Source organism: Ochotona princeps, chromosome 21, assembly GCF_030435755.1.
Source record: "Ochotona princeps isolate mOchPri1 chromosome 21, mOchPri1.hap1, whole genome shotgun sequence".
Taxonomy (NCBI): domain Eukaryota; kingdom Metazoa; phylum Chordata; class Mammalia; order Lagomorpha; family Ochotonidae; genus Ochotona; species Ochotona princeps.
Genome location: NC_080852.1, coordinates 30,916,164 through 30,939,906, shown reverse-complemented (window position 1 = coordinate 30,939,906; position 23,743 = coordinate 30,916,164). Strand labels below are relative to the sequence as shown.

At 44.9% G+C, this 23,743-nt stretch overlaps 1 protein-coding gene across 2 annotated transcripts in view; it reads right to left on the bottom strand.

Moving 5' to 3' along the window:
• ULK4 (unc-51 like kinase 4) overlaps window positions 1-23,743 on the bottom strand; it is a 328,855-nt gene that overhangs the window by 94,060 nt on the left and 211,052 nt on the right. For both annotated transcript variants that reach the window (XM_058678919.1, XM_058678920.1), the window contains exons 32-33: window positions 21,559-21,725; window positions 16,466-16,564 (exon numbers count right to left, since the gene is read on the bottom strand). In XM_058678919.1, the coding sequence (XP_058534902.1) occupies window positions 16,466-16,564; window positions 21,559-21,725 (266 nt within the window). The remainder of the gene's footprint in view (window positions 1-16,465; window positions 16,565-21,558; window positions 21,726-23,743) is intronic.

Sequence of the window (23,743 nt, the reverse complement as noted above, 5' to 3'; positions counted from 1 at the left end):
AATGGATGTTTTATAACAAAATTGTAAGGGCTAATAAACTAAAAACCACCTCCTAACAGTAAAGACTCACCAAACCAGGTGATTTTTTTTTTTTTTTGGCTACTAGAAGAAAAATCTCTAGATAAAATTGATTAAACATAGTTAAAGCTCTAATAGCCAGACATTTAGTATGAATTCAATAAAATCTTAGCCTTTATTTAAACAGACTGACTTAGAATTAACATTAAAAGAAGATTGCTTGTCCTAGAGTTTTACCCCATGGACTTGGCTGTCCCCGACATGTCTTTACTGTGACCTCTGCTTTGTAGACCTGGGTGAGCTGCAAGGTGCTGCAAGAGACTCAATCAGCTTCGCTCAAGTGACCATTTTTGCATCAACAGAGCTGTTAGAGCAGCCAATTTTAGAGCAGGGATAAAATTGTTGGAGATACCCCCAGGGTACATTATTTTAGCACATTAATGAGGCTATTCAGAGGGAGAGTTTATTACAGTAAGAGATAGATGTTTATTAGATCAGTAATATGATCACAGAACATGTGGTATGGGAAGGGCCTCTGGGAGCTATAGGTGGATAATTTTGCAGACATTAGACTCAAAGAAGCCAAACATCATTACCAAAAGTGCCAGCTTTACTTCATCACAGCCATGGGTAAATAGCCACACTATTAAGTATCCATGTAATTTTCCTGTTACAAAAATGATGCATTAGGCATGCTTTCCGAGCTCACATAGAATTCATGGGCAAGTATGCTGTTCATCTTAAACATGGCCCACTTCAAAAGACACCTGGGAAATTGTATTTCTTTGACCGTAGCCATAATGAGCTTTACACTACATGTTAGTGTATCACTGAGTAACAGGAGTAAAGATAACACACCACTGAAAACAATGTAACAAAGAGACAAAAGCAAACTTCAGAAGGGGCTTGTACCAACTGACAAATGTTAGGAGCTGTTCACGCATTATTCCTTTAGTCCTTCAGTCCAGCCATCAACCCCTATGAGGCAGAGATGTGAAAAGAGAACCTTACTGACTAACCCCAGTCATTGGTCTGGAAGCCAGTGAAGCCAACTCAACCACAGTTACAGCGTGATCAGGGGTGATCCAACTGAATGACAGAAATGGTCCCATCTTCTGCCAAACATCCTCACACATCTTGCCAATTAGATTGCACATTGTATTCCACTGGTTTATCAAGGAGCTTCCTGTTGCTGTTACCTGTACATTCCCAGCACCATGCTATCATGCTGTTACTGCGAGGACACAACAAGGCAAAAACACGTTCACTGTTTAAAAACCCAACATACATTTTAGGAGCTTAGTGTGGAAAAGTGTGGCACTGAAAAGATAAACTGCGATTAGGATGCCCGTGAAATAGAGATTACAAAGAAAGTGCAAGCAAGGCCAATCTGCTGGGACCCACCAGTGCCTCAACCTGACCTGCACCTTTCTGCTTCACACCCAGGAAAAGCCAGGCGCATGTCTTGAGCCTGTTTCTGATGAATCTAGGAGAAAAGAGGTCCTTCCAGAAAATGCTACTTGGTCTGGAGAACCACACCATATAAAGACAAGGCCCGATCATGTCATCCTCAGGGAATCCTCTGGAATAATTCTCGCTCCCCCCCACAGCCACTACTCACCCCCATTTCTGTGGCAGAAGAGAATCAGTAATACTCATGTCCTGTTCAGTTTTATTAGGATGACAGCAAACTGGATCAAAGAGATGACATTTTCATGGGATTAGCTTTGTTTCCATTATGTTCCTGGACACACACTGATCCCAATGATTTCATTATGGTACAAGGGATAAACAGAAAATTGCATGCAATTAAAGACACGATGGTTCATCACCAAAGAAAAGATAGGCAGGTGCCACTTCCACTTATTCAGCAATTATGGCAAAAGGGACCTGGCACCAAATTTGAAAACTTGTACACTTTACTATGACACACACGTCTACCTTACTCACTATAATGAAATGATCCTTCAGAACATCTGTATGTAAAAAATCAAACCATGAGAGTATTTACTTTATTATTGGCTTATGTTTTGGTATATTTGCTCAATGTTAATGATTAAACTGCTTTTGTTTGAACTGACTTTTAAACAGTAACACATGGGCAAAAGGGGGTTTGGTTCTTAGATAATCTATTTTTCTCTTAGTGATAAATTAAGGGAAACTGATCACTGGGCTAAACATTGAATTTTCCGCATTTTCAGTGTTTCTGCATGATGGATTTTGTAATTATCTTGGCCTCCACAGGCTAAATAGCTTTGAGGTTTCATTTACATGAGAAGCGGGTTTCCTATTTTTGCCTCAAGTAAATCTTTAATTATGAGCTAAATCATAATTATAAAAAAATTATGGATTGAAAAAATCTTCCCTCCAAGTCACATTGACAGAAAGAAATGCAAAAATAGCGTAACCAAACGATTTATGCTTAAATTTGCTTCTCTGCAAAATGGATGTCTGCCCGCTGCATAGGAAGAGTATTTGGGGCACAGATCAAGCCACCGTGGCTTCACAGAGGGGAGGCTCGGTTTCTGATCCAGTGTCCTGCTAAGGTGCCTGGCAAGGCAGTGGAGCATGGCCCGAGTACCTGTGCACCTGCCATCCTCAAGGGAGAGGTGGCTAGAGTCCCTGTCTCCTGGCTTTCGCCTTGCCCAAGCCTAGGGGTGACAGCTATTTGGTGAGAGAACCAGCGGATGGGAAAGCACTTGGTCTACCTCTCGGACCTATTCTTTGCCCCATGTATCTGCCTCTCTTTCTGCTGCTTTGCCTTTCAAGTAATTAAATGAATAATACTTGAGGTAACAGGCATGATCCTGGTGGGAGGACGATCTCAGCAAATGAATCCCAAGTCCTCAGTGATGTCCCGTGCTATTGTGCCCACAGATGACTTAACCTCCATGACAGAAACTGCACAAAGAACTACACCTCATCCTAGGGTTTCTTACCAAAATGAACATAAAGATACTTAGTGGAAGATAAACATACGTTAACGATTCCAAGTAACAACATCGCTATTTCCAGGAAGGATGCCAATGTGGTCAAATCCATCAAGGCTGGTGGTCCTTAACTGTCCAATCAGATCATACAGATGTGGCCCCAAGTAAGTAAAATATTGCTTAAGTTCTATGTGAGAATGAATAGTATTTGAACTGAACAGATGTACAACTCCTTTTTGAGTCAAGTCATACTTTAATAGCCTGGAAAACTAGAAAATTTCTATGTAACCAGCTTCCTTAAGTATGTATTTCTGGTTGGTTCTTTTAACTGTTAATTTATTCTTTTTTTTTTTTTCATTTCAAAGGCAGAGTGACAGAGAGGGAAAGGGGTGGCAGGGAGGAGACACCACCCATCAGCAGCCAGAGTTGAGCCACACTGAAGGCAGGAAGCTCATCTGGGTCTCCCACCTGGGTGCCAGGGACCCACACACGTCAGCCACCATCCGCTGCTTCCCTAAGTGCAGGAGGGAGCTGGAAGGAGGCAGAATTCCACCCCAGTCACACTAATACAGGGGTGCAGGAGTCCCCTGTGCTGGCTTCATACCTTGCACCCACCTCATGACTGATGCTTTTAGATACAAGATGGTTAGAATTTTTTTTTTATAATAGGCATTCTCCACGAGCATTTTGAGGATCCTTCCTACCAGCAGTTAATCTCTTGTGTGAAGTATAAAATGACAGCACTTGAAGGGGCCTGCAGAGTACTGGTAGCCTGACCACTGATCTGAGGACAGGGCACAGTGACTCCATCATGCATCACCATATGGCCCGGATGGAAAAGCGCCTTCGTGCACGGTGTCAATCAGCGGCAACAGCTCACTGGCTGGTTCAAGCTAATTTGTCCAAAATGGCCTGACTCTTGGGACGGCGGTCCGGGCAGCCCAGTTTTTGACAGTTCTTTAGAAGGCACAGCCAAGAGCTGCTGCCAGAAGCCCAGACCCCTGTGGGTTGTTTTTTTTTTTTTTTTTCGACAGACGGACGTGATCAGTCTTCCTCAGCCAGAGCATCAGGAACTAATTAGGACTAGTAAATGTCAAAGTAAAACAGGAGATTTTCAGAAAGTTAATGGAAGTTGTGCATTAATAAATAAACCATATATGGATCTCATTTTTTAAAACCAAGATAAGCTTATTTTTCTACTCCATTTCCCAAAAACTTTGGGCAGTATACTCTCCTAGATTAAAAAAAAAAAAATCCTCATCTGCTTTTTTTTTATTTTCTAAAACAAAGTAGGATTCTTATTTAATGGTTGTTGTTGTCCCAGGTGTTAAGAAACTGAGTCTAAAGGTAGAAAAGCAATATTGTCAAGTTCACCCTAAGTTCAATGCAGAGTTTTATTCCCTGCTAAGCTCTGCTAGCTGTTTACTTTGGACGCAAAAGAAGTTTATGATCACACTGCAGAACCAATTCGTTACCACAGGAAAGCCAACCAAGCTGCTTGGGTCTCGACACAGCAGCGTGCTGACATTTGCCAGCGGAATGAGAGTGGATTCTGTCGCTAACGGCCACTGTGAGGAACTTGGGCTGTCAAGCTGGTGAATACTGATGAAGTTTTTCTACTGCACTGGCCACCGGCAGGGAGGATAGGAGAGACATGCACTTCTAAGTCGTGTGAGCGGCATTGAGTTACCTGGCAGATTTGACTCTGGAATTTCAAGTCCTCTAGTTTGGGAAAACTGTATGCCAAAGCTGGTAAGGTTTATTAAGAAAAATGCTCCATGGGCCCGGCGGTGTGGCCTAGCGGCTAAAGTCCTCGCCTTGAAAGCCCCGGGATCCCATATGGGCGCCGGTTCTAATCCCGGCAGCTCCACTTCCCATCCAGCTCCCTGCTTGTGGCCTGGGAAAGCAGTCGAGGACGGCCCAAAGCTTTGGGACCCTGCACCCATGTGGGAGACCTGGAAGAGGTTCCAGGTTCCCAGCTTCGGACTGGCGCGCACCGGCCTGTTGCGGCTCACTTGGGGAGTGAAACATCGGATGGAAGATCTTCCTCTCTGTCTCTCCTCTCTGTATATCTGGCTTTCCAATAATAATAAAAAATCTTAAAAAAAAAAATGCTCCAGGCTGATGCGAAAAATCACCATGTAGATCTGTCCGTCTAGGAGGAGAGCCTCATGTCCTGACAGAAGAGCTGGTGGTGAGTGGCCGTCCTACTTCACAGGTGTACCATGAACACAGTACCCTGGGTGAAGCTGGAAGGCAGCCCGGTGCCTACATGTACCAGGTGTGCCTCACCTCTGAGCCCAGCTTCCCTGAGCAGACACAACCTTTGCCTAAACAACGCACCCTGGAGCAGATACGTTTCCAGGGCTGAAGTCCCTCACGAACAATCAACTTCAGTGTCATCTCCCACACTGTAAAACAGGAATGACCTGGATGCCAGCCAGATGTGCAGGCATCCACAGCAGAGGCCATCTGAGGCTGATCCGAACCAAGAATGCTTATGGACAATCACATGGAAACCTGACTTGGGGCTCAGAGATGGGGAAGGGATAGGGGAGGCTGGGGGGGTTGGGGAGGCTGGGGGGGCTGGGGGAGGTGAGCAGGGTCTCACTTCAGCAGAGGCAGGTATCAAGATCTTGGTTTATTTGCATACCTTTTGCTAAATGAAAATAACTTTAATATATAGAAAAATACCATTCTCATTTTTATTATTTTAAAAGGGAGAGATTATAGCAGAGCCCATTTTTTAAAATAAATTATCTAGAGGATCCAGGATGGTTCAATAGTGAGAAGCCACATTGACCTCAGCCAAAGAAAAAACAAAGCACCACATTCCTGGGGGCCAGGGGGACTGATTGACAGAAATGTTCAGTGGAGACAGAATGGAACAGAACACGGAGACTCCCTGGAGCAGCGAGAAGAGAGGACAGACACACAACCAGCAGCCATGCCCACATCTAAACGGCTAACTCCAGGCTGCCAAGTGCCACCTTCTCCTTGCAAGGGGAGAGGAGGCTGCCACAACTCATGTCACTGTTAGCTCTAATGCAGAGAATATTCTACCAGCTCCACTGGCTTCTAGTCCAGCCTGGGGACCTGCTACGGCTTGGCTACTTTGCTCAGTGAAAGGAGATCATGTTATCTCCCATCAGTCTCCTCACTGAAGAGCCAGAATCCACCCACTGAGCTGGAGCTGCAGGTGGACTCTATCCTGACTTGGGGAACAGCAGGAAACTGCCACCACTGAAGGCTGCCAAGGCTTGGAATAGGGCAGCTGGCAGGATGAGAGCAGAACACCTGTACCCTGGGACCGCAGCAACTCAGGGTGTAGGCTGTGAGTGCAGAGGGCCACAAGTCGTGGCCAGGTTCCAGTGCACCCACCAGGTTGCCTGCACAGACTCAGGGACATATATTGGAGGAGTTGGGGATACTCCGTCAGGCGGAACCCTGCCCTGTATGGTGCGCCTGCCTCAGTGTGTGGGTGGGATGTGCTGTTACATGATGTCACTCTGGACTGAACCTGCTGCTTCACCCTGGCAGAGAGAAGGGCTGGGACTGTGGACAAATCAGATGCCTCCAACATTCCCCACCCTAGCCGGCTACAGCCAGAGATGCTCAACCACATCCAACTTCGATGTCGCTCTGGATTCTTCTCCCATGAACTCCAGACAGAGTCCTTGCCCCACACAGCACTCACCCTGGAATGCATCCATAAGCCTTAGACACTCCACCAAACGCCACATGTGGCATTTCAAAGAGTAGAGCCTTCACTATAAAAAAAAAAAATCCTCCAGAAGAAAGAGTAGCTCAACATAGAAATACAACAAACAGTCATGAGCAGGAAGAAAATGCATTTCCCTAAAAGGAATATAATACTTCACAAAGAAGGGGAGGTGGGAGAAATACCTGAGAAATAATCCAGAAGAATGATTGTAAGGGTGCTCAAAAACACAGAAGAAGTTAGAGAAATCAGTACTTGGCATGGTTGAGAAGTCTCGCAAGAGACAGATATTTTAACAAACCAAACTGAAAATTTAGAAATGAAGTATTAAAACAAAAATAAAGTATTAAAAGACAAAATAAAAATACAGCAGAAGGAGAAGGAACATCTGAGCCAAGTGAAGTCTTTTGAAAAACTCAGACAAAAGAAGAAAAAAGATAAAATTAGATGGGCCAAAAACACTTGTGCAAGCTTATGGGATACCACTATTGACCAAATATATGGGTCTTCCTGAAGCTATGGTAAAAAATGGTTTAGAAAAACTACTCAATGAAACAACAGTAGAAAACGTCCCCAATTTGGAGAAAGATAACATTCAAATACGGGGATTGCATAGAACCTCTAATAGGCATGATCAGAAAAGAGTCTCACCATCACACATTATAGTCAAACTTCATAAAGTGAAACATACAAAATGTCCTAAAATTTGCAAGAGATAAATGCCAGATCACTTTTAAAGGGACTCTCATCGGATCAATGGTAAGTTTATCCAAAGAAACCCTATAGGTCCAATGAGAATAGAGACATCAGCTCAAGTGCTAAACAAAAACAAAAACAAAAACAAAAACAAAAACAAACTTGCCAACCTAGAATCCTTAACCCAATGAGGTTCTTGTTCACAAATTAATGTGAAATAAAAACCTTCCAAAATAAATAAAAATTAAAACAATTTTCCAAATACCAATGCAGCCTTACACACTAAACACAAAGATCACCTTCATGAAAAAAAATGTGAAGATAGAAAACCTCTCAGTAAAAACAAACAGAAGAAAGGGCCTGGTGCAGTGGCCTAGTGGCTAAATCCTCACCTTGCAATTGCCAGGATCCCATATAGGCACTAGTTTATGTCCTGGCTGCTCTACTTTCCATCCAGCTCCCTTCTTGTGGCCTAAGAAAGTAGTAGAAGATGACCCAAAGTCTTGGGACTCTGCACCCACATGGGAGACCCAGAAGCCGCCTCTGGCTCCTGGCCTTGGATCGGTTCAGCTCTGGCCATTGTGACCACTTAGAGAGTAAACCAGCAGATGAACTATCTTTCTCTTGATCTCTCCTTCTCTCTATAAGTCTGCCTTTCCAATAAAAAATAAATAAAACCTTAAAAATACAGAAACAAAGGATATTTAAAGCAAACCACAGAAATATTTTTTTAAAAAAATGGCAGGAACAAGTCATACGTTTGCCAACAGCAAACTGGAATGTAAACAGACTAAATTCTCCAGTTATAGAGAAAGGAAATAAAAGGATGGAAAAGGATATTTCATGCAAATGGAAACCAAAAAATGAGCAGAAGTAATTATACTCATATCAGAAAAACTTAAAATAGACCAGGCCATTATGTAATGACTGTAAGATCAATTCATCAGGAAGATATGACTACAGTAAATGTATATGCTCCTATTGCCAAGCACCAGGCTTCATTACACAAATGATAATGGATTTAAACAGAAACAGAAACACTAAGACAATAATGATGGGACTTCAACACTGCACTTACATCAATGGACAGAACCCTCAGACAAAAATCCAAAAACGAGACAATAGAGCTAACGTACATTATTGAACAACTGATCCTAACAGGTATTTACAAAACCTTTCATTCTGCAGCTGCAGCACACACATTCTTTTCATTGGTGTATAGAACAGCCTCTAGAAGAGATCACATCCCAAGTCATAAAACAAGTCTCAACAAATTCAAAAAAGCTCAAGTCATATCACAGACCTTTTCTGACCACAGTGGAATGGACAAAAGCAGCTCTGTAACATACACCAATACATGGACACCAAACCACAGACTCTTGAATGAACACTGTGTCACAGCAGAAATCAAAAGAGAAATAAAAAGAACCCTCTTGAATGAAAATGAAAACACAAGAGGAAAGTTTATAGCAATGAATGCCTACGTTAAACATTGTAAACCTATAAAAGATGTAACAACACACCTCAAAGACCTAGAGAAAGGAGAGCAAAACCAAACCCTAAGTTAGGAGGAGGAAACATATGAGAAAATTACAGAGCAAACAAAACTAAACTAACTATACAAAATCTCAGTGAAACGGAGAGCTGTTTTTTTTTTTTTTTTTTTTTTTTTTGGCAGGGGTGAGGGGGGCGAGGGTGATAAACCTTTGGCCCAACTAAGCACAAAATAGGAGAAGACCCAAACTAATAAAACTAGAGAGGAGAACGAATATGGTACAACTGACATATGCAATATGAAGAACAACCGGGAATCATTACAAAAGCTATTTGCCAACAAGTTAGATCATCTATAAGAATCCAAAAGATTTATGAATACATTTAAGTTACCAAAAATTGAGTCACAATGACATAAAAAAACCAGAGGAGACCAATAGCCAAGGCTGAGACTGAATTAGCAACAAGGAAGAGCGCAGGACTGGATAGCTTCACTGCCAACTTCAACCAAACTTTTAAGGAATATGGAACTTCAATCCTTCAACAACTTGAAACTGAAAGGCTATCAGTTTTTCCAAACTGACTCTACGGGACCAGCAGTACCTTAATTATAAAGCCAGACAAAGACATAACCAAAGATGAACACAGATGCAATAATCCTCCATGAAATACTAGCAAATTGAATTTAACACATCAATTTCATCCTCCCACCAGGCCAACCAGGATTTATCCCAGATTGCATGTAAGGTTCAACATACACAAACCAACAAACATGCTACACTGCATCAACAATATAAAGAATAAAAAGCAATATGACTATCTCGATACATGCAGAGAAAGCATTTGATAAAATTACAACATTCATCCAAGATAAAACCATTTTAAAATCAGGTACAGAAGGAACATGCCTCAACACAATCAAGGCAGTGTACGACACACCCACAGCCAGTATCATATCGAGTGGGGTAAGGCTTGATGCATTTCCTCTAAGACTGAAAACCAGACAGGGATCCCCACTCCCACCACACTATTCAGTACAGGTTTGATATCCGTGATCAGAACCATTACGCAAGAAAATAAAAAGCAAGCAAAGGGATACAACCTGGAAAGCAGGAATTATCCCTGTTTGCAGACGTCATGATATCCAGAATATATAATGAAAAAGAGATCCAATGGCAACAAAGACACACAGAGGCATTTTCAAAGGATGAAACATAAACAGCCAACAGACACATGAAAACAGAGTGAAATTCTGGCATTCCAAACAAAATGAACGCATTTGGAGATGATTATGATAAGCAAAATAAGCCACACTCAAAGACTTACATGTTTTACCTTATCTGCGGCAGTCTACATGGAAAAATACAAAACCATGTGGACACCATGTCATTTGCTAGACAGCTATAAGTAGTACTTCACTGAATCATAACATATGTATAACAACATACTTACTTCCCATACTAAAAGAAATGGAGAAGGTGAGCTGAGGAGTCTTGGGGTACTAGTAATGCTTTGTTCTAAATTTTGGTATTGGCTGTGTGATCAGATTGGAAAAAAATCTGATTTATCTATACAATAACATGCATCTCTTGGTTTGTATACTGTATTTCAAAAGAATATTTCCTTAAATTGTCCAGCTTGAGGGCAGGTGGGATTTGACCTTGAGGTCAGAGTTGCGTGGTTCCTCCCTGTCAGGGGTGCAAGGGTTCAGCATCAGAGAGGAGGACCACATGACATCCAGGGGAAAGCCCGGCGAGCGGCACGGAGCTAGTGAGACAGGTGTGCGCCTCACTGCTCACCGAGCTGTGCTTGCTGAGTGTCTTGCCAAGGGACACTGAAGCCTGACAGCTCTCTCCCAATCCAGCTAGTTCCTACAGATGAAAAAACGGTGGTGTAGACACATCAGAAAGTACTGTTACTCAGTATCTGCCCGAGGCACCAGCTGGTAAGTGGTGGAGCTCAGCCGCAGTGTAAGCACCGCACAAGGCTGTGCTGTTACGATCGCTGTGCTCATGAGGGCTCTTTACAAAAGTCATGGGCAATGTGTGTAATGAGAAACCTACACAGATTTTTTTTCAAAACTATTTGCACCAAAATAAACTTATATTCCAACTCCATTTTTCTGGGACTGGTTGGATAGCATTATAGATTAGTCTTCTCCCTGTGGCACCAGCATCCCATATGGGTGCCAGTTTGAGTCCTGGCTGTTCCACTTCCCATCCACCTCTCTGCTTATGAGCTGAGAAACCAATGGAGGATGGCTCAAGCTTTTGGGTCCCTAAACCCATCTGGGAGACTGGAAAGAAGTTCTTGGTTCTGAACTGGCACAGCTCTGGCTGTTACAGCCATCTGGGGAGTGAATCAGTGAATGGAAGGCCTCTCCCTCCCCTTCTTCTCTCTATAAAACTTGCCTTTCAAATAAAACTAGATCAATTTAAAAAATCTTTATTTTTCTATGAACTATCTGAATTCTTTCATAATTTCTTTTTATTTTTTATTATGTTTTAAATATCAGAGAAACAAAGAGAGCCCCATCCACTGGTTCATTCACAAGTCAGCGATGGCCAGAGGTTGTGTGAGGGCTGGAGCTAAGAGCTAGGAATGTCATGCAGGTTTCTCGGGAGGGAGGCAGGAGCCAGGGCTCAGGCAGGCTGGAGTCAGGGCTGGAGCAGAGAATCAAACTCCACACAAGCACCCTAACTGCTAGGCCAACGCCCGTTCTCTGCTGCTGGCGCTTCACCTTCCATGTCACTGTCAACTTAGCTTGTCCTGGAACATGGATTAAAATGGGGGAAAATCCATTTGGAAAAGAGCAGCTGAATGTTCTTAACTAGAAAAAATTACAACTACAATTGGCAAAAAATAAAGTTAAGACTCATTATTTAAAGTTAATTAAAATTATCCCACGCAACAGTAACTATCTAAAATATTGGGAAACATGCTAGGCACTAAAATTATACATTCAAACCCCTTTTTAAAAGCAACTCACTTACTTTTATATTAATGTAGCTAGATTATGAAGGAAATTTGCATTTCAAAACAACCCAGCAAAATATAAAAACACTGGCAGATGAGCCCATGAAAAGATGACCCAATCATTATAGAAATACAATCCAAACCCATAAAACCTCACCATACACCTTTTAGGGTTGCAAATAAATTAATTTTTTAAAAATTGGCAATGTCTAGAACAACTAGAATGCCCAGCCCTTGCCTGGGGGTTGGGGGGAGTCAGCAGGATGCACCCGAACATAAACTACGTAAAGTACAAATTAGGAAACTCTGGAAAACAAGAGACTTCTTACACTGCATCATCTTTACTCTCCCAGGAGGAATTCTGATCACTGTTCCAGATACCCAGTCACCAGTCAACTCCTAATTTATGTTTCAACACCCGCTCTAGGACCAAGTAAGAATTCCTTGACCGATCCTTCCTATAAAATTTGCTGCTGCCTTGATTCGTTTGTTTCCCCTGAATAGGGGGTACTGGTTACACCAGCATGAGGAGGGGGGCTCTCCGAGTCCTCTGGCGAGCTGCCAGCATTCTGTGTGGACCCTTAGCAACTCCCAGCCTTAGCCTGGCCTGGGACCACTCTCCTGGTCCTCCCACACAACTGCTCTGTGCTCCGGGCTTTCCGTGGGCCTGGGTCCCTCAGCTCCTCCTGCTTGGCCACGTCCTGCACAAGTGTGCTTCCTGTGTTCCCTCTTCCCATCCCCAGCGTATACCAGGCACCAAGCTCTCTAGTGCTCCCCAGAGCAGCGGCACTCCGCCCCCCTCTACTTGCCTGCCTGCTGGCTGCCACTCCCCTACCCTCTGTTTTCTGCTCACGGAGGACTGGCTCTAGACCTGGCTTCTTTCCTGTTCCATGGGCCACAGCCCTGCCTTCCCCAGTGAGGTCTGAGCAGCAGTACTAGGGAAGCAGTTCCCCTTACAAGTTCATCCTTCCTTAGGTAGTTGTTTCTCAGTTTTAAGATGCCCTGCAGAACTCTTTAAAATTCTTAGCTATTCTTTTATCACGACTTATTAATTCTCCATGCTAAAATTGTCCTGTTTAAATCATTGTGTGGCTTCCCCCTCCCTGCCCTTTAAGATTCAGTTATTTTTCTTGGTAAGTCATTTACAGAGAGGAGAGACAGAGAGAAAGCTCCTTCATCAGCTGGTTCACTCCCCAAGGAGCTGCAATGGCCGGAGCTGAACCAATCCAAATCGAGGAGCTAGGAGCTAGAAGATTCTTCTGGGTCTCCCACAGGTGCAGGGTTCCAAGGCTTGGCCAATCCTCTACTGCTTTCCCAGGCCACAAGCAGGGAGCTAGCAGGGAAGTGGAACAACCAGGACAAGAACCACTGCCCATACTGGATCCTGGGGCATGCAAGTTGAGGACTTTAGCCACTAGGCTTCCATGCCAGGCCCCTTCCTGTTGTTTTTAAAGATTCACTTTTATTGGAAAGGCGGATTTACAGAGGAGAGACAGAGATCTTCCATCCACTGCTTCATTCCCAAATTGCAACAATGGCCAGAGCTGAGCTGATCCAAATCTGGTAGCCAGGAATTCATCTGGGTCTTCCAAGCGGGGGCAGGGTTCCAAGAAGTTGGGCCGTCCTCTGCTGTTTTCCCAGGTCATAAGCAGGAAGCTGAACTAACTGCAAGTGCAGCAACTGGGACACAAACCAGCAACCATATGAGAAGCCAACACAGCAGGCACAGGGTTAACTTCTTATGCTCCCCATCTCCTGAGGGGACCCAGACTAGTATAAACACGCTATTATATTCTTCAGACTCATGGACAGTATTTGCTGACAGTGAGTGTTTGATTTTCATTTTCCCTCTTTGTATTGTAATTAAAGATGGAAGTCAAGGTGCTGGCATTGTGGTGTAGCAGAAAACTGGCCACCAGCGATGCTGGCATCCATTCTGGCATCAGTTCCTGTTCCAGCTGCTCCATTTCCAAATCCAACTCCCTGCTAATGGCCTGTGAAAAGCAGATGATAATAGCATCTGGTGCTGTCACACACATGGGAGACGCAGATGACACCCCTGGGTCCTACCTTCAGTTTGGCCCAGCCCTGATCATAGCAACCATCTGGGGAGTGAATTAGAGGGTGGAAGATTTCTCTGTCTCTCCCTCTCTTTACAACTCTGATTTTCAAATAAATACATCTTTTTATGGAAAAGAATGTAGCCAATGTCTTCCATACTTAATTGAATTTATTGACCTTTGTTTAAAATAATGGATGATCAATGCTTAAAATTATAGAAAACTGAAAAGGTACAATCTATTATCAGAGCACAGACAGAAAGACAACTCTAAGAGATTAATTTTATTACTATATTTATATCTCTTATACCAGGGGGTCAATAAACATTTTCTGGGGAACAAAAAAAACCCAGAGTAATAACACAGGTTTGTGGACTGTGCATCTCTGCTACTACTACTCAAGGCTGCCATTGAGAGCACAAGCAGACGGAGACAGTGAGTTAACGAACTGTGTAGGTTTACGATATGTTTCAATACAACTTGATTTTCAGAAACAGGAGGGTGGCCAGATTTAGCCTGCAGACCAAGCAGTGCCTGTCATTTACTCTGTCACTGTGTTTGTTCTCCTGATCTGGTAAGCAACGTGTGGCGATGCCATCACGGTTTCTGAATGCTTCCTGTCTGTTTTCGGTCTTTCTTGGCTCGCGTTGTCACACGCTCTGATATTTGGCACAAAAGGGTCCATGGCAGTTATACTCTCCCGTGACTTCCCACTTTAGCACTGCAGAATCAAGCTGTGCCAAAGGTTTTTGGGAGGTGATCAGCACATCGGAGGCTTTCACAAAACCTTAGAAGCACCACAGAGAAGCATTTGGAAGGAGATTATAAAACAACACAGTGACGAGTCACGGCAGGATCAGGAGGTGCAACTGGAATAAATCCACCTAGCAGAGGAAGACAAACCTCAAAATGTGGCACAAAAAACAAAACCCTGTCACCAAGACAGACATGTGACACAACGTCCTCCAGATGCTTTCTCTAACACAGGCTCCTTCTGTGTCTTCTTAAAGTTATCTTTCTTCCATTTGATCCTTTTCCTATAAATCAAATATTGCCCTCCGTTCCACACATTGCATCAGCTTTCCTTCAACTTAATGGGGCCATTTAAAAATCTTTGAAGTATTATGAAAGATAGTGTCACCTGTGTTCGTTTTTTCTCTTGTTCACAAGAGCCTGAGTTTTGTATCTGGTCCTTAGACTCTAGACTCACCGGGGTACTTGGCACTGGATGGCAGAAGGGAGGCCACACAAGACACCTATGTTTCAGGTTGGCACGGTGGGGCCTGCGTCTCAGCTCTGCTCTGTCCCCAGAGTCATGCTAATGTGCACCCTGGGAAGAGGCGGGTGATGATGCCATGGCTAGGAATTCTGTCATACACCTGGGAAACCCAGACGGTGTTCTGGGATCCTGGCTGTGACCTGGCAGAGCCCCACCTGGCTTAGGGGTAGTTTCTTTCTTCTTTTTAAAGATCTATTTATTGAAAGGAAGAGTCAGGGAGAAAGAGAGATGGATCTTTTAACCATTGGTTCGCTCTGCAGATGGCCACAATGACCAGTGCTGGAGCAGGTCAGACCTAGGAGCCAGGAGATTTCAGTGGCCAGGGTCCAAACATGATGGTCATCCTTCCACTCCTTTTCCCAGACCATACCATAAGTGGTGAAGTCGGGACAGGAACCGGCACCTGTATGATTAACACGCTCCGCTACGATGCTGGTCCCTAGTCCTGGTTACTGAGGGCAAGTGAGGAGTGAACCGGTGGATGAAAAATCTCTGCCTGTCAGTTCCTTTACACGTTTTGAATACAACAAAAATTAGCAAAAATTAAACTGAAGCCATCCTCCCTAACCTGTGCGACATTCAACAGAGAGCCTTCCATTCGGTCAGAGGTATGCCTAAGTGACTTGGAGTCTGGGGTTGCTCCCTTACTCCCCTGCACTCCTATCAGTCAGACTTGGGGGACTGCTTTCCCCTTTGTCCACTTTCGCTTAATGTAACAAGTACTGACTGATCACGTCCCTCTTTCCCCCTCAGATAACAGAACCTGTACTTGCTGGCTAACTCTATGGAATCATCTAACCAAACTGCATTTCTTTTCTTTGAACCAAGGAAAAAGCTGCGTATTCACACTGTGTATTCAGTGATCCTGTGGTTCCTTACCTGGTTTTACCTAATTTCACTGATATCATTCCATTGCTGTTCAGATTAAAGGAGTACTTGCATGCCAAGTAACTGAAAAATTCTGTTTCAAAATCATTTATTTACACCTTCTTAAAATTCATTTGTTGTTTTTTTCAAACTTCAAGAATCAAGTAATAGGATTTGAGGTTTTTTTTTTAACCTTGATGAAATATCTTTTTAGAAACAGGATGAGGAAACCGATTTGAAAAAAAAAAAAAGTAGAAGCCTGGAAGCCTGGTATTCTCTGGCCACACAATCTTCCAAATGCTCTTTTAGTTCTAGTTTGGAAGAGAATAAAATAACACAGACACACGAGAGACAGCGAGATTCAAACCAAACAGCAGCGCCTCCACAGTGCACTGGGAGATACACAAACTGGGGCGGTGCTTACCAGTGGGATGAGCAGGCTGATGAGGTCGGTCAGTGGCCTGCTCAGCAGCAACAGGTCTTCTGCAGCCTGTGTGTCCCCTCTGGAGCCAGACTTCTGGGCCTGGAGGGGAGACAAATGAATGGCGTTGTGGTGATGAGGAGGCATGGCTACGGGAGATGGGTCTAGGTACATCAGCAGAAGCAAGGGACACACCAAGTCTCTGCCCCTTGGTATAGGACATACATAGGACCCAGAAGAAATGTTATGCTTGGCTGAGACAATGACAGAGTGCACCTGCTCCAGCTGCGGAGGCTGACCCGAACAGCCCACAGAAGCAACAGTGACAGGGCTGCTATTGGCGGGGCAATGGTGACATCACACCTACTACAGCAGCAAAGCCCTTTAACCTCTCAACCCTCCTAAGCCCAGGCTCTGCTCTCCCCCTTTTTTGATACTAGAAAATCAAAGTTTAGAGAAATGAAGGACTTCACCTGAAGTCCCACAGACAATGGGTGACAAAGTCAGATGACACATGTGGGCCATGTGAGTCCAGGTCACACATGCTCATCTACGGGCAATGCCATGTATGTCACAGGTTCCATGCCCAACGCATTCTCATTCTGCTTCCTTCCCTTCTGTTACACACACACACACACACACACACACACATACCGCACATACATTTTTTGCCTAAAGCACACCTTTGAATGGTGAGGCAGGATGAGTCTACATTCCCAAGGGACATCTCAGCTAAACTGAAGTGTAAACAAGAAAGGGGGGCTGGCATTGTGATGCAGTGGGGAAAGCACCTGCCTGCAAAGCTGGCATCTCATTTGGGTGCCAGTTCATGTCTCAGTGGTCTTACTTCCAACCCAGCTCCCTGGTAATGGCCTGGGAACAGCAGCAGAAATGGTCAAGTGTGTGGAACCCTGCCACTATCATGGGAGACAGGGTGATGCTCCTGGCTTTGGCCTGGTGCAGTGCTGGTCGTTACTTCCAGCTGGATGACCCAGTGGATGAAAGACACCTTTCTCTTTCAAATAGTAAAAAGAAAGAAAGAAAATGAGTGATTCATACTTAAAATACTACTTTTTCTACTGGCAAATTTGCAAACTAATTTCATGGGAGATCTCTATTCTACACACGAATAATTATGTGATTATTGATTGTTTCTTTTTACCATGAGTACATTTCTTTCATACACACTGTTTTTATTTTTTGTTCAGAGTGCACAAAACCTCTTTTAGAAAACAGGCTTAGCCAGAAGCCCAGGAGAAGGCTACAGGTTGCCCCACCTTGGGCCCGGAACCGGGATCCCTGGGTCTGTCTCCTCAGTGTGGGCTTCCTGTGCACATACTGCCTCTGGTCAGAATTTCAGCTGCCTGTTCTCGTGTTCAGAGGGATGCGACTCAAAATCGGATGTCTGCCTTTTAACGCCATGCGCCATTTGCAAGCTATAGTCAGCAGTGGCAATCATGAGCTTGGCGCTCCCCTCAGACTGATTTCATCATGAAGACATAACTTCCTCCTGGAATACCAACGGACAGAGCCATTCCAAAGGCCCCAAATCTTTCTGTATAGCGGCAATCTAGGCCTTGCCTTAAGACGCACGCTTCAATGGAACAGTGACCTTTCCCCAAGAACCCCTTCCCTGCTGTGCTGGATTCATTCCCTCTTGGGAAAGATACAGTTGACTCAGCAAAGTGGACCCTTGGTGGCAGCAAGGGACAACAAGCCACTGTCTCCTTTCTAAAATCAGGGAGGACTCCAGCAGCAGCTGGTTAGATGACTTTTCCCTCCAGGTCCTCCAGTAGTCCCGTAAGGCCACCAAGAGCTACACTGTTGCTTCTCAGCACTAACAGCCATCTAGGCCCCACCCACTGGGCTCACAGACTACCTAACTGCCTTGCAAAAGCTGCCATGCATTCCACAGAGTGACTACAGCAAATTCTGCATGGGAGAATGCATGAAAAACTGAACTCCCTTCATAAAAGTATCAACCCGGAGTGGAAGGAAGGTTCAAGGACAGTGCGTTTATAAACACGAGAGGTGACCTTGGGTTTATCAGAGGACTTGCCACTCAGTGTCGCAGGCAGATGTGTCTTGGATGCACAAACCCATTTCTTTGCCCAACTTTCCCCCTTAATTCAACCTTGAGGACTCTAGCTCATTTAGACTGACACCAGGGAGCAGCGAGATTGAGGCCAAAAGCAAAACATGGCAGATATCACAAGAGAGCATCCGGGACCTACGCTATGGCTCAACTGGCTAATCCTCCATTTCCAAGCACTGGGATCCCATATGGGTCCCAGTTCATGTCCTGCCGGCTCCACTCCCAAGCCAGTTTCCTGCTTACAATCTGGGAAAGCAATGGAGGAAGGCCCATAGCCTTGGAACACTGGAAATCTAGAAGAAGCTCCTGGCTCCTGGCTTCTGATCGGCTCAGACCTGGCCATTGAGGCCATGAGGGGTGTAAACCAGTGAATAGAAGATCTTTCTCTCCGACTTATTCTCTTTCCAATAAAAATAAACCCTTTTTAAAAGTGAGAGAGGATTCCAAAAGAGACTACCAGTGAGATACTTAGCAATGTTGAACAATATGAACAGAATACAGAAACCCAATGATTAACTGGCTCAGTAGCTAATTGAAAGGGGATATTTGGAAACTTTTCATCCTTTTTGAAAATCTACAATTTTTTTAAAAAACTTTTTTTTTTTTGGAAGGTCAGATTTTACAGAGAGAAGAGATAGCAAGAAAGATCTTCCATCCACTGGGTCACTCCCCAACTGACCAAAACAGTCAGAGCTGAGCTGATCTGAAGCCAGGAGCTTCTTCCGGGTCCCCCACGTGGGGACAGGATCCCAAGGCATTGGGCCGTCCTCAACTGCTTTCCCAGGCCACAAGCAGGGAGCTGGATGAGAAGTGGAGCAGCTGGGTACAAACTGGCACCCATATGGGATCCCGGCGTGTGCAAGGCAAGACATTTAGCCACTATATTATTATACTGGGCATTTGCTGTTTTCAAAGACATGTCACCACACAGATTCAATATCCTCAAGGCCTCTGGTGACAGGCCCTGCTGGCCATAGCTGCAGGAATCATACACACCCACCCTTGTGGAAGCAGAAAAAATGCCAAGGTTCTCTGAAGACAGACGTGCAGGGACAACGAGGAGAAGTAGGAACAGACACCCGAGGATTCCCAAGGCTCAGCCACACTCTGCCCCTCCCACGGAGACAGATGAGCAAACAGACACGAGGCGGTGACTCAGAGGCAACTGGCTTCACACTGGAGTACTCTGTGACCGACTACTATTACTTGTGGGAAGGATCCTGGAATTATTTATGGAACCCTATTAGACAAGCTAAATACTGATCAGCTTAACAGGGTGAAAGCTGCTGTTTATCATAATGATGCACAGTGGAGACTATGCCAGAACCCTGGGACTCACTCTTGGCTCGGCTACTGAGGCTCTTGGCAAGGTATCAAGACAGTCTGCTTTTAATGTCAATTTCTGGGGCCCAGCACAGTAGCCTAGCGGCTACAGTCCTTGCCTTGCATGTGTCAGGATCCCATATGGCCGCCAGTTTTATTCCTGATGGCCCTCCTTCTCATCCAGCTCCCTGCGTATGGCCAGGGAAAGCAGCAGAGGACAGCCCAAGGCCTTGGGACTCTGCACCCACATGGGAGACCCGGAAGAGGCTCTGGGCTTGTGGCTTTGGATTGGCACAGCTCTGGCCAATGCTGTCACTTGGGGAGTGAATCAGCAGATGGAAGATCTTCCTGTCTGTCTCTCCTCTCTGTATCTGACTTTCCAATCAAAAAAAAAAGTTCCATGTCAGCTTCTGCTAGGACGTTAGGATGTGACATGCATTTCCTGCAACTTTACCAGGACTGTGCAAGTAGCAATGAACTCCTGCCTTGCAGCTGATGCAAGAATCATGGACTCATTGGGTTGGTGAGAACATTAAACAAAACCTGCTGCTGCGGCCCGTAACACGGAAAGGATTCAGATAAACCGCAACTCTTCCTGCTGGCCTAACAGCACGATGCTAAGAAAACCCAGGCCGCAGTTCAGGGAAGCCTGCCTTGCTGCTTTCACAGCCACTGGATCTCTCTAATCCCCAGAAGGGTCTCTCAGTTCTACCGTAGGGAGAATACAGGAAAAGGGTGAGAGTTTACATGCTGCATGTATGTTGCATGTATCAATGCACACATAAACATGGCTCTGTGTGTATGTGTGTGTGAATTCAGTCCACAGTTTCCAGCAAGTGCAGGCATCCAGCTGCAGGTGGGTGGGAAGGTGCCAGCTGCCACGGCCAACCCTAGTGTACACCTACTGCAAGTGCTGTGCCCTCGGGCTGGGGCAGTTTCCCACGGAGTGCTTAGCACGTCTTGGCTTCACCAGCTGCTTTAACTTGGCCTTAAGGCAGTGTGGACAAATGCTTTCCCACCTTATTTAACTTGTCTGATGAGCTCGGGACACTGGCACATCTGTGTGCGGTACACTGACACATTTCAACTCAGACATGGAACAAACCCATCCAGCTCGGAAACGAGCCTGTCGCCGTCCTTCTCTCTTGGGATCGGAACCCACTAGTTCCTCTCCTGCAGGTCTTCACTCAGTGCACCATGTGTTATAGTTGAGAGTCACCCCCTGGTGTTGGAAAGCACTGAGACGTGTCACTCCTGTATGGCCCGTGCTGTGCTATCTATTATCCAACTTCATTCTTCTGCCTCACCTGGACTCTCCACAGCCTGGAGGAACCAATATTCTAAGCACAGATCACAGTGCTTGTCCTGTCTTTCCATAACTGGCCTATTTCACTCAACCCTTTGCTATGAGTGGCAGGATTCCATCAGTTGGTGACGGCTGAATAATCCTTTTAGATCTTTTGATCAGATTGGCTGTTTCTGATATGGGTCTCCCAGAGACAGCTTTTCAATGGACTTTCTCCAAAGAATGGTATGTTAGCATTTTTGTTTGTTTTTGTTTTTACAGAAAGCAAAAACAAAAGCAAAATGCAACACAGGAAGAAGAGCAAGAAGCACATGGAAGGGGCCAGTGGACGGAGCATGGTCATTTGAGACGCAGGAGGCGGAGATCCACTACCTGCAAGGCCAGCCGCACGACGCCAGACGTGTAGGTGAGCATGCCGTGCAGAATATCCAGCAGCGAGAAGAGTAGCGCAGCCGCCAGCTCCGTGTTGCTTTTATTGTCCGTGTCCAAGCACAGTGTGGCGGTCACGGTGAACAGGTGACAGACGTGAGTGACGAGTCCTGGGTGCAAAAATGGAAAAGGAGACTGAGTCACCAGAATTGTCAGAACTAGACATCACTGGCGCTGAGAACACGGGCACTGGACCCTCTGCTGCACCACCTCCCTGTGGTACTCAGACTGCCATGGACAGAGGCACTTGGCAAAACTGTCTGAGCTGCAGGTCTCTAGGTTCTGCTTCAGAGCCTGACATGGGAACGTACCTGTGGGAAGAAGTTTCCTAGATGAGCCTGAGCCAAGGGTCCCCGACACCACCCCGTGGGCAGGTGTTAGGGCAAGGTGTGCTACGTGTGAACGCACATGCATGTCCCACAATCCTGGGTAGAGGCGGCCACTAGGGGCTTGAGGGGCAGTCTGGTCTCTCACAGGGTCCACAAGTAATCAAGTGGATTCAACAGGAAAAGCAGTGTAGCCATGCTTCGCTCGAGCACTTCAGAAATGGGAGATCAATTACGATTTTCAGGATACCAAAAGTGACAAACTGCCAGTTTCTATTATCCCATCTCGGCAAATGCTGCATTAACAGTGTGCATGGGCTTCATCACCTTTTAATGCGATGGCGTCTGTCACAGTGAAGGGATTTTTGCATTTTTGAGGCAGCACCGCTTACATTCAAACTGGCATTTCCACTGGTACTGTGATTAGCAATGACCTCTGAATTCACAAAAATGACTCAGATATAAACTTCATGAAATAAAATAATGTCATAAATATAAGCAATGAATGTGATTACATGTATTTGATTTTTTTTCTTTTAAAAAATGGTAACCTTCAGTGATAAACATTTTGGGCCCAGTATTGTGGCACAAAGAGTTAAGCCACACTGGAGTGCCAATTCCAGCCCTGGCTGCTCTGCTTCCAATTCAGCTCCCTGCTGATACGCCTGGGAAGGCAACAGAGGATGGCTCAGTTGCTTAGGCCCTTGTCAACCACGTGGGACACTAGGTTGCTTGCCAATTTCAGTCTTTCCCAGCCATTTGAAGATGAACAAGCAGATGGAAGATCTCTCTGTTGCTGTCTTTTGAATAAACAAATCTTTCAAAATGATACATATTCTATATATACAAATGGGGGAAAGCATTTAAGGAACATGATGAGTATTAAAAGTCAGATTAGTAAAATTTGTACTTATTGATTTAAAAGGCAGAGAGGGGGAGGAGAGGGAGGGGAGACAAGGAAGGGAGGGGAGGGAGGGAGAGGTGGAGGGAGGGGAGAAGGCAGTTGGAAACAAGTGGGGCAGGTGTAGTACTACAACTTGCAGGCTTTGTGGCAACTCCACACTGAGCAGATCTGCTGGTGCAGGTTTTCCAATGGCATGTGCTCACTTTGTATGTTTAGCACATTAGAGTAATTCTCACGATATTTCAAACGACATGTTATTACCGTGCTATCATGATCTGTGAGCACTTATCACCCACCCTTGTCCAAAGAGGAGATTTTATTTTTGAAAAGGACATACAAATGCTTAATGTAGGGAAAAAGCATTCATCAAGAATCAAGAAAATGCAAATTAAGATGCACAACTAGACATCACCTCTCAGCTGTCAGAATGGCTACTACCTAAAAGATGAAGTTACAAGGATACGTGATGCTTAGGATGAGAAAGGGAATGAGAACGTCATTATGGGAATCACATGGAGTTTCCGACACTCAGAATTACCACACGACCCGGCAACCATGTTTCTGGATATTCAGCCACAAAACTTGAAATCTGAAATCAGTATGTTGATGAAATTACTATCACTCCCATGCTCACTGCAACATTATTCACAAAAGCCAATTATGGAATCAGACGGATTAAAAAACAGAAAATTTGCACGGATGCACCCAATAAAGTCCTATTCAGCCTTAAAGAGAGTAATTTTGTCATTTGCAATCACGTGGACAGGACTGGAAAGCCTTTTGCTGAGTGAAATCAGCTAAGGACAGGACGTGCGGCATTGCATGTTCTTACACGTGGAATCTGAAACGACCAAAGTCAAAGGGGCAGAGAGCAGCAGGGTGGCCAGCAGAGGCAGGG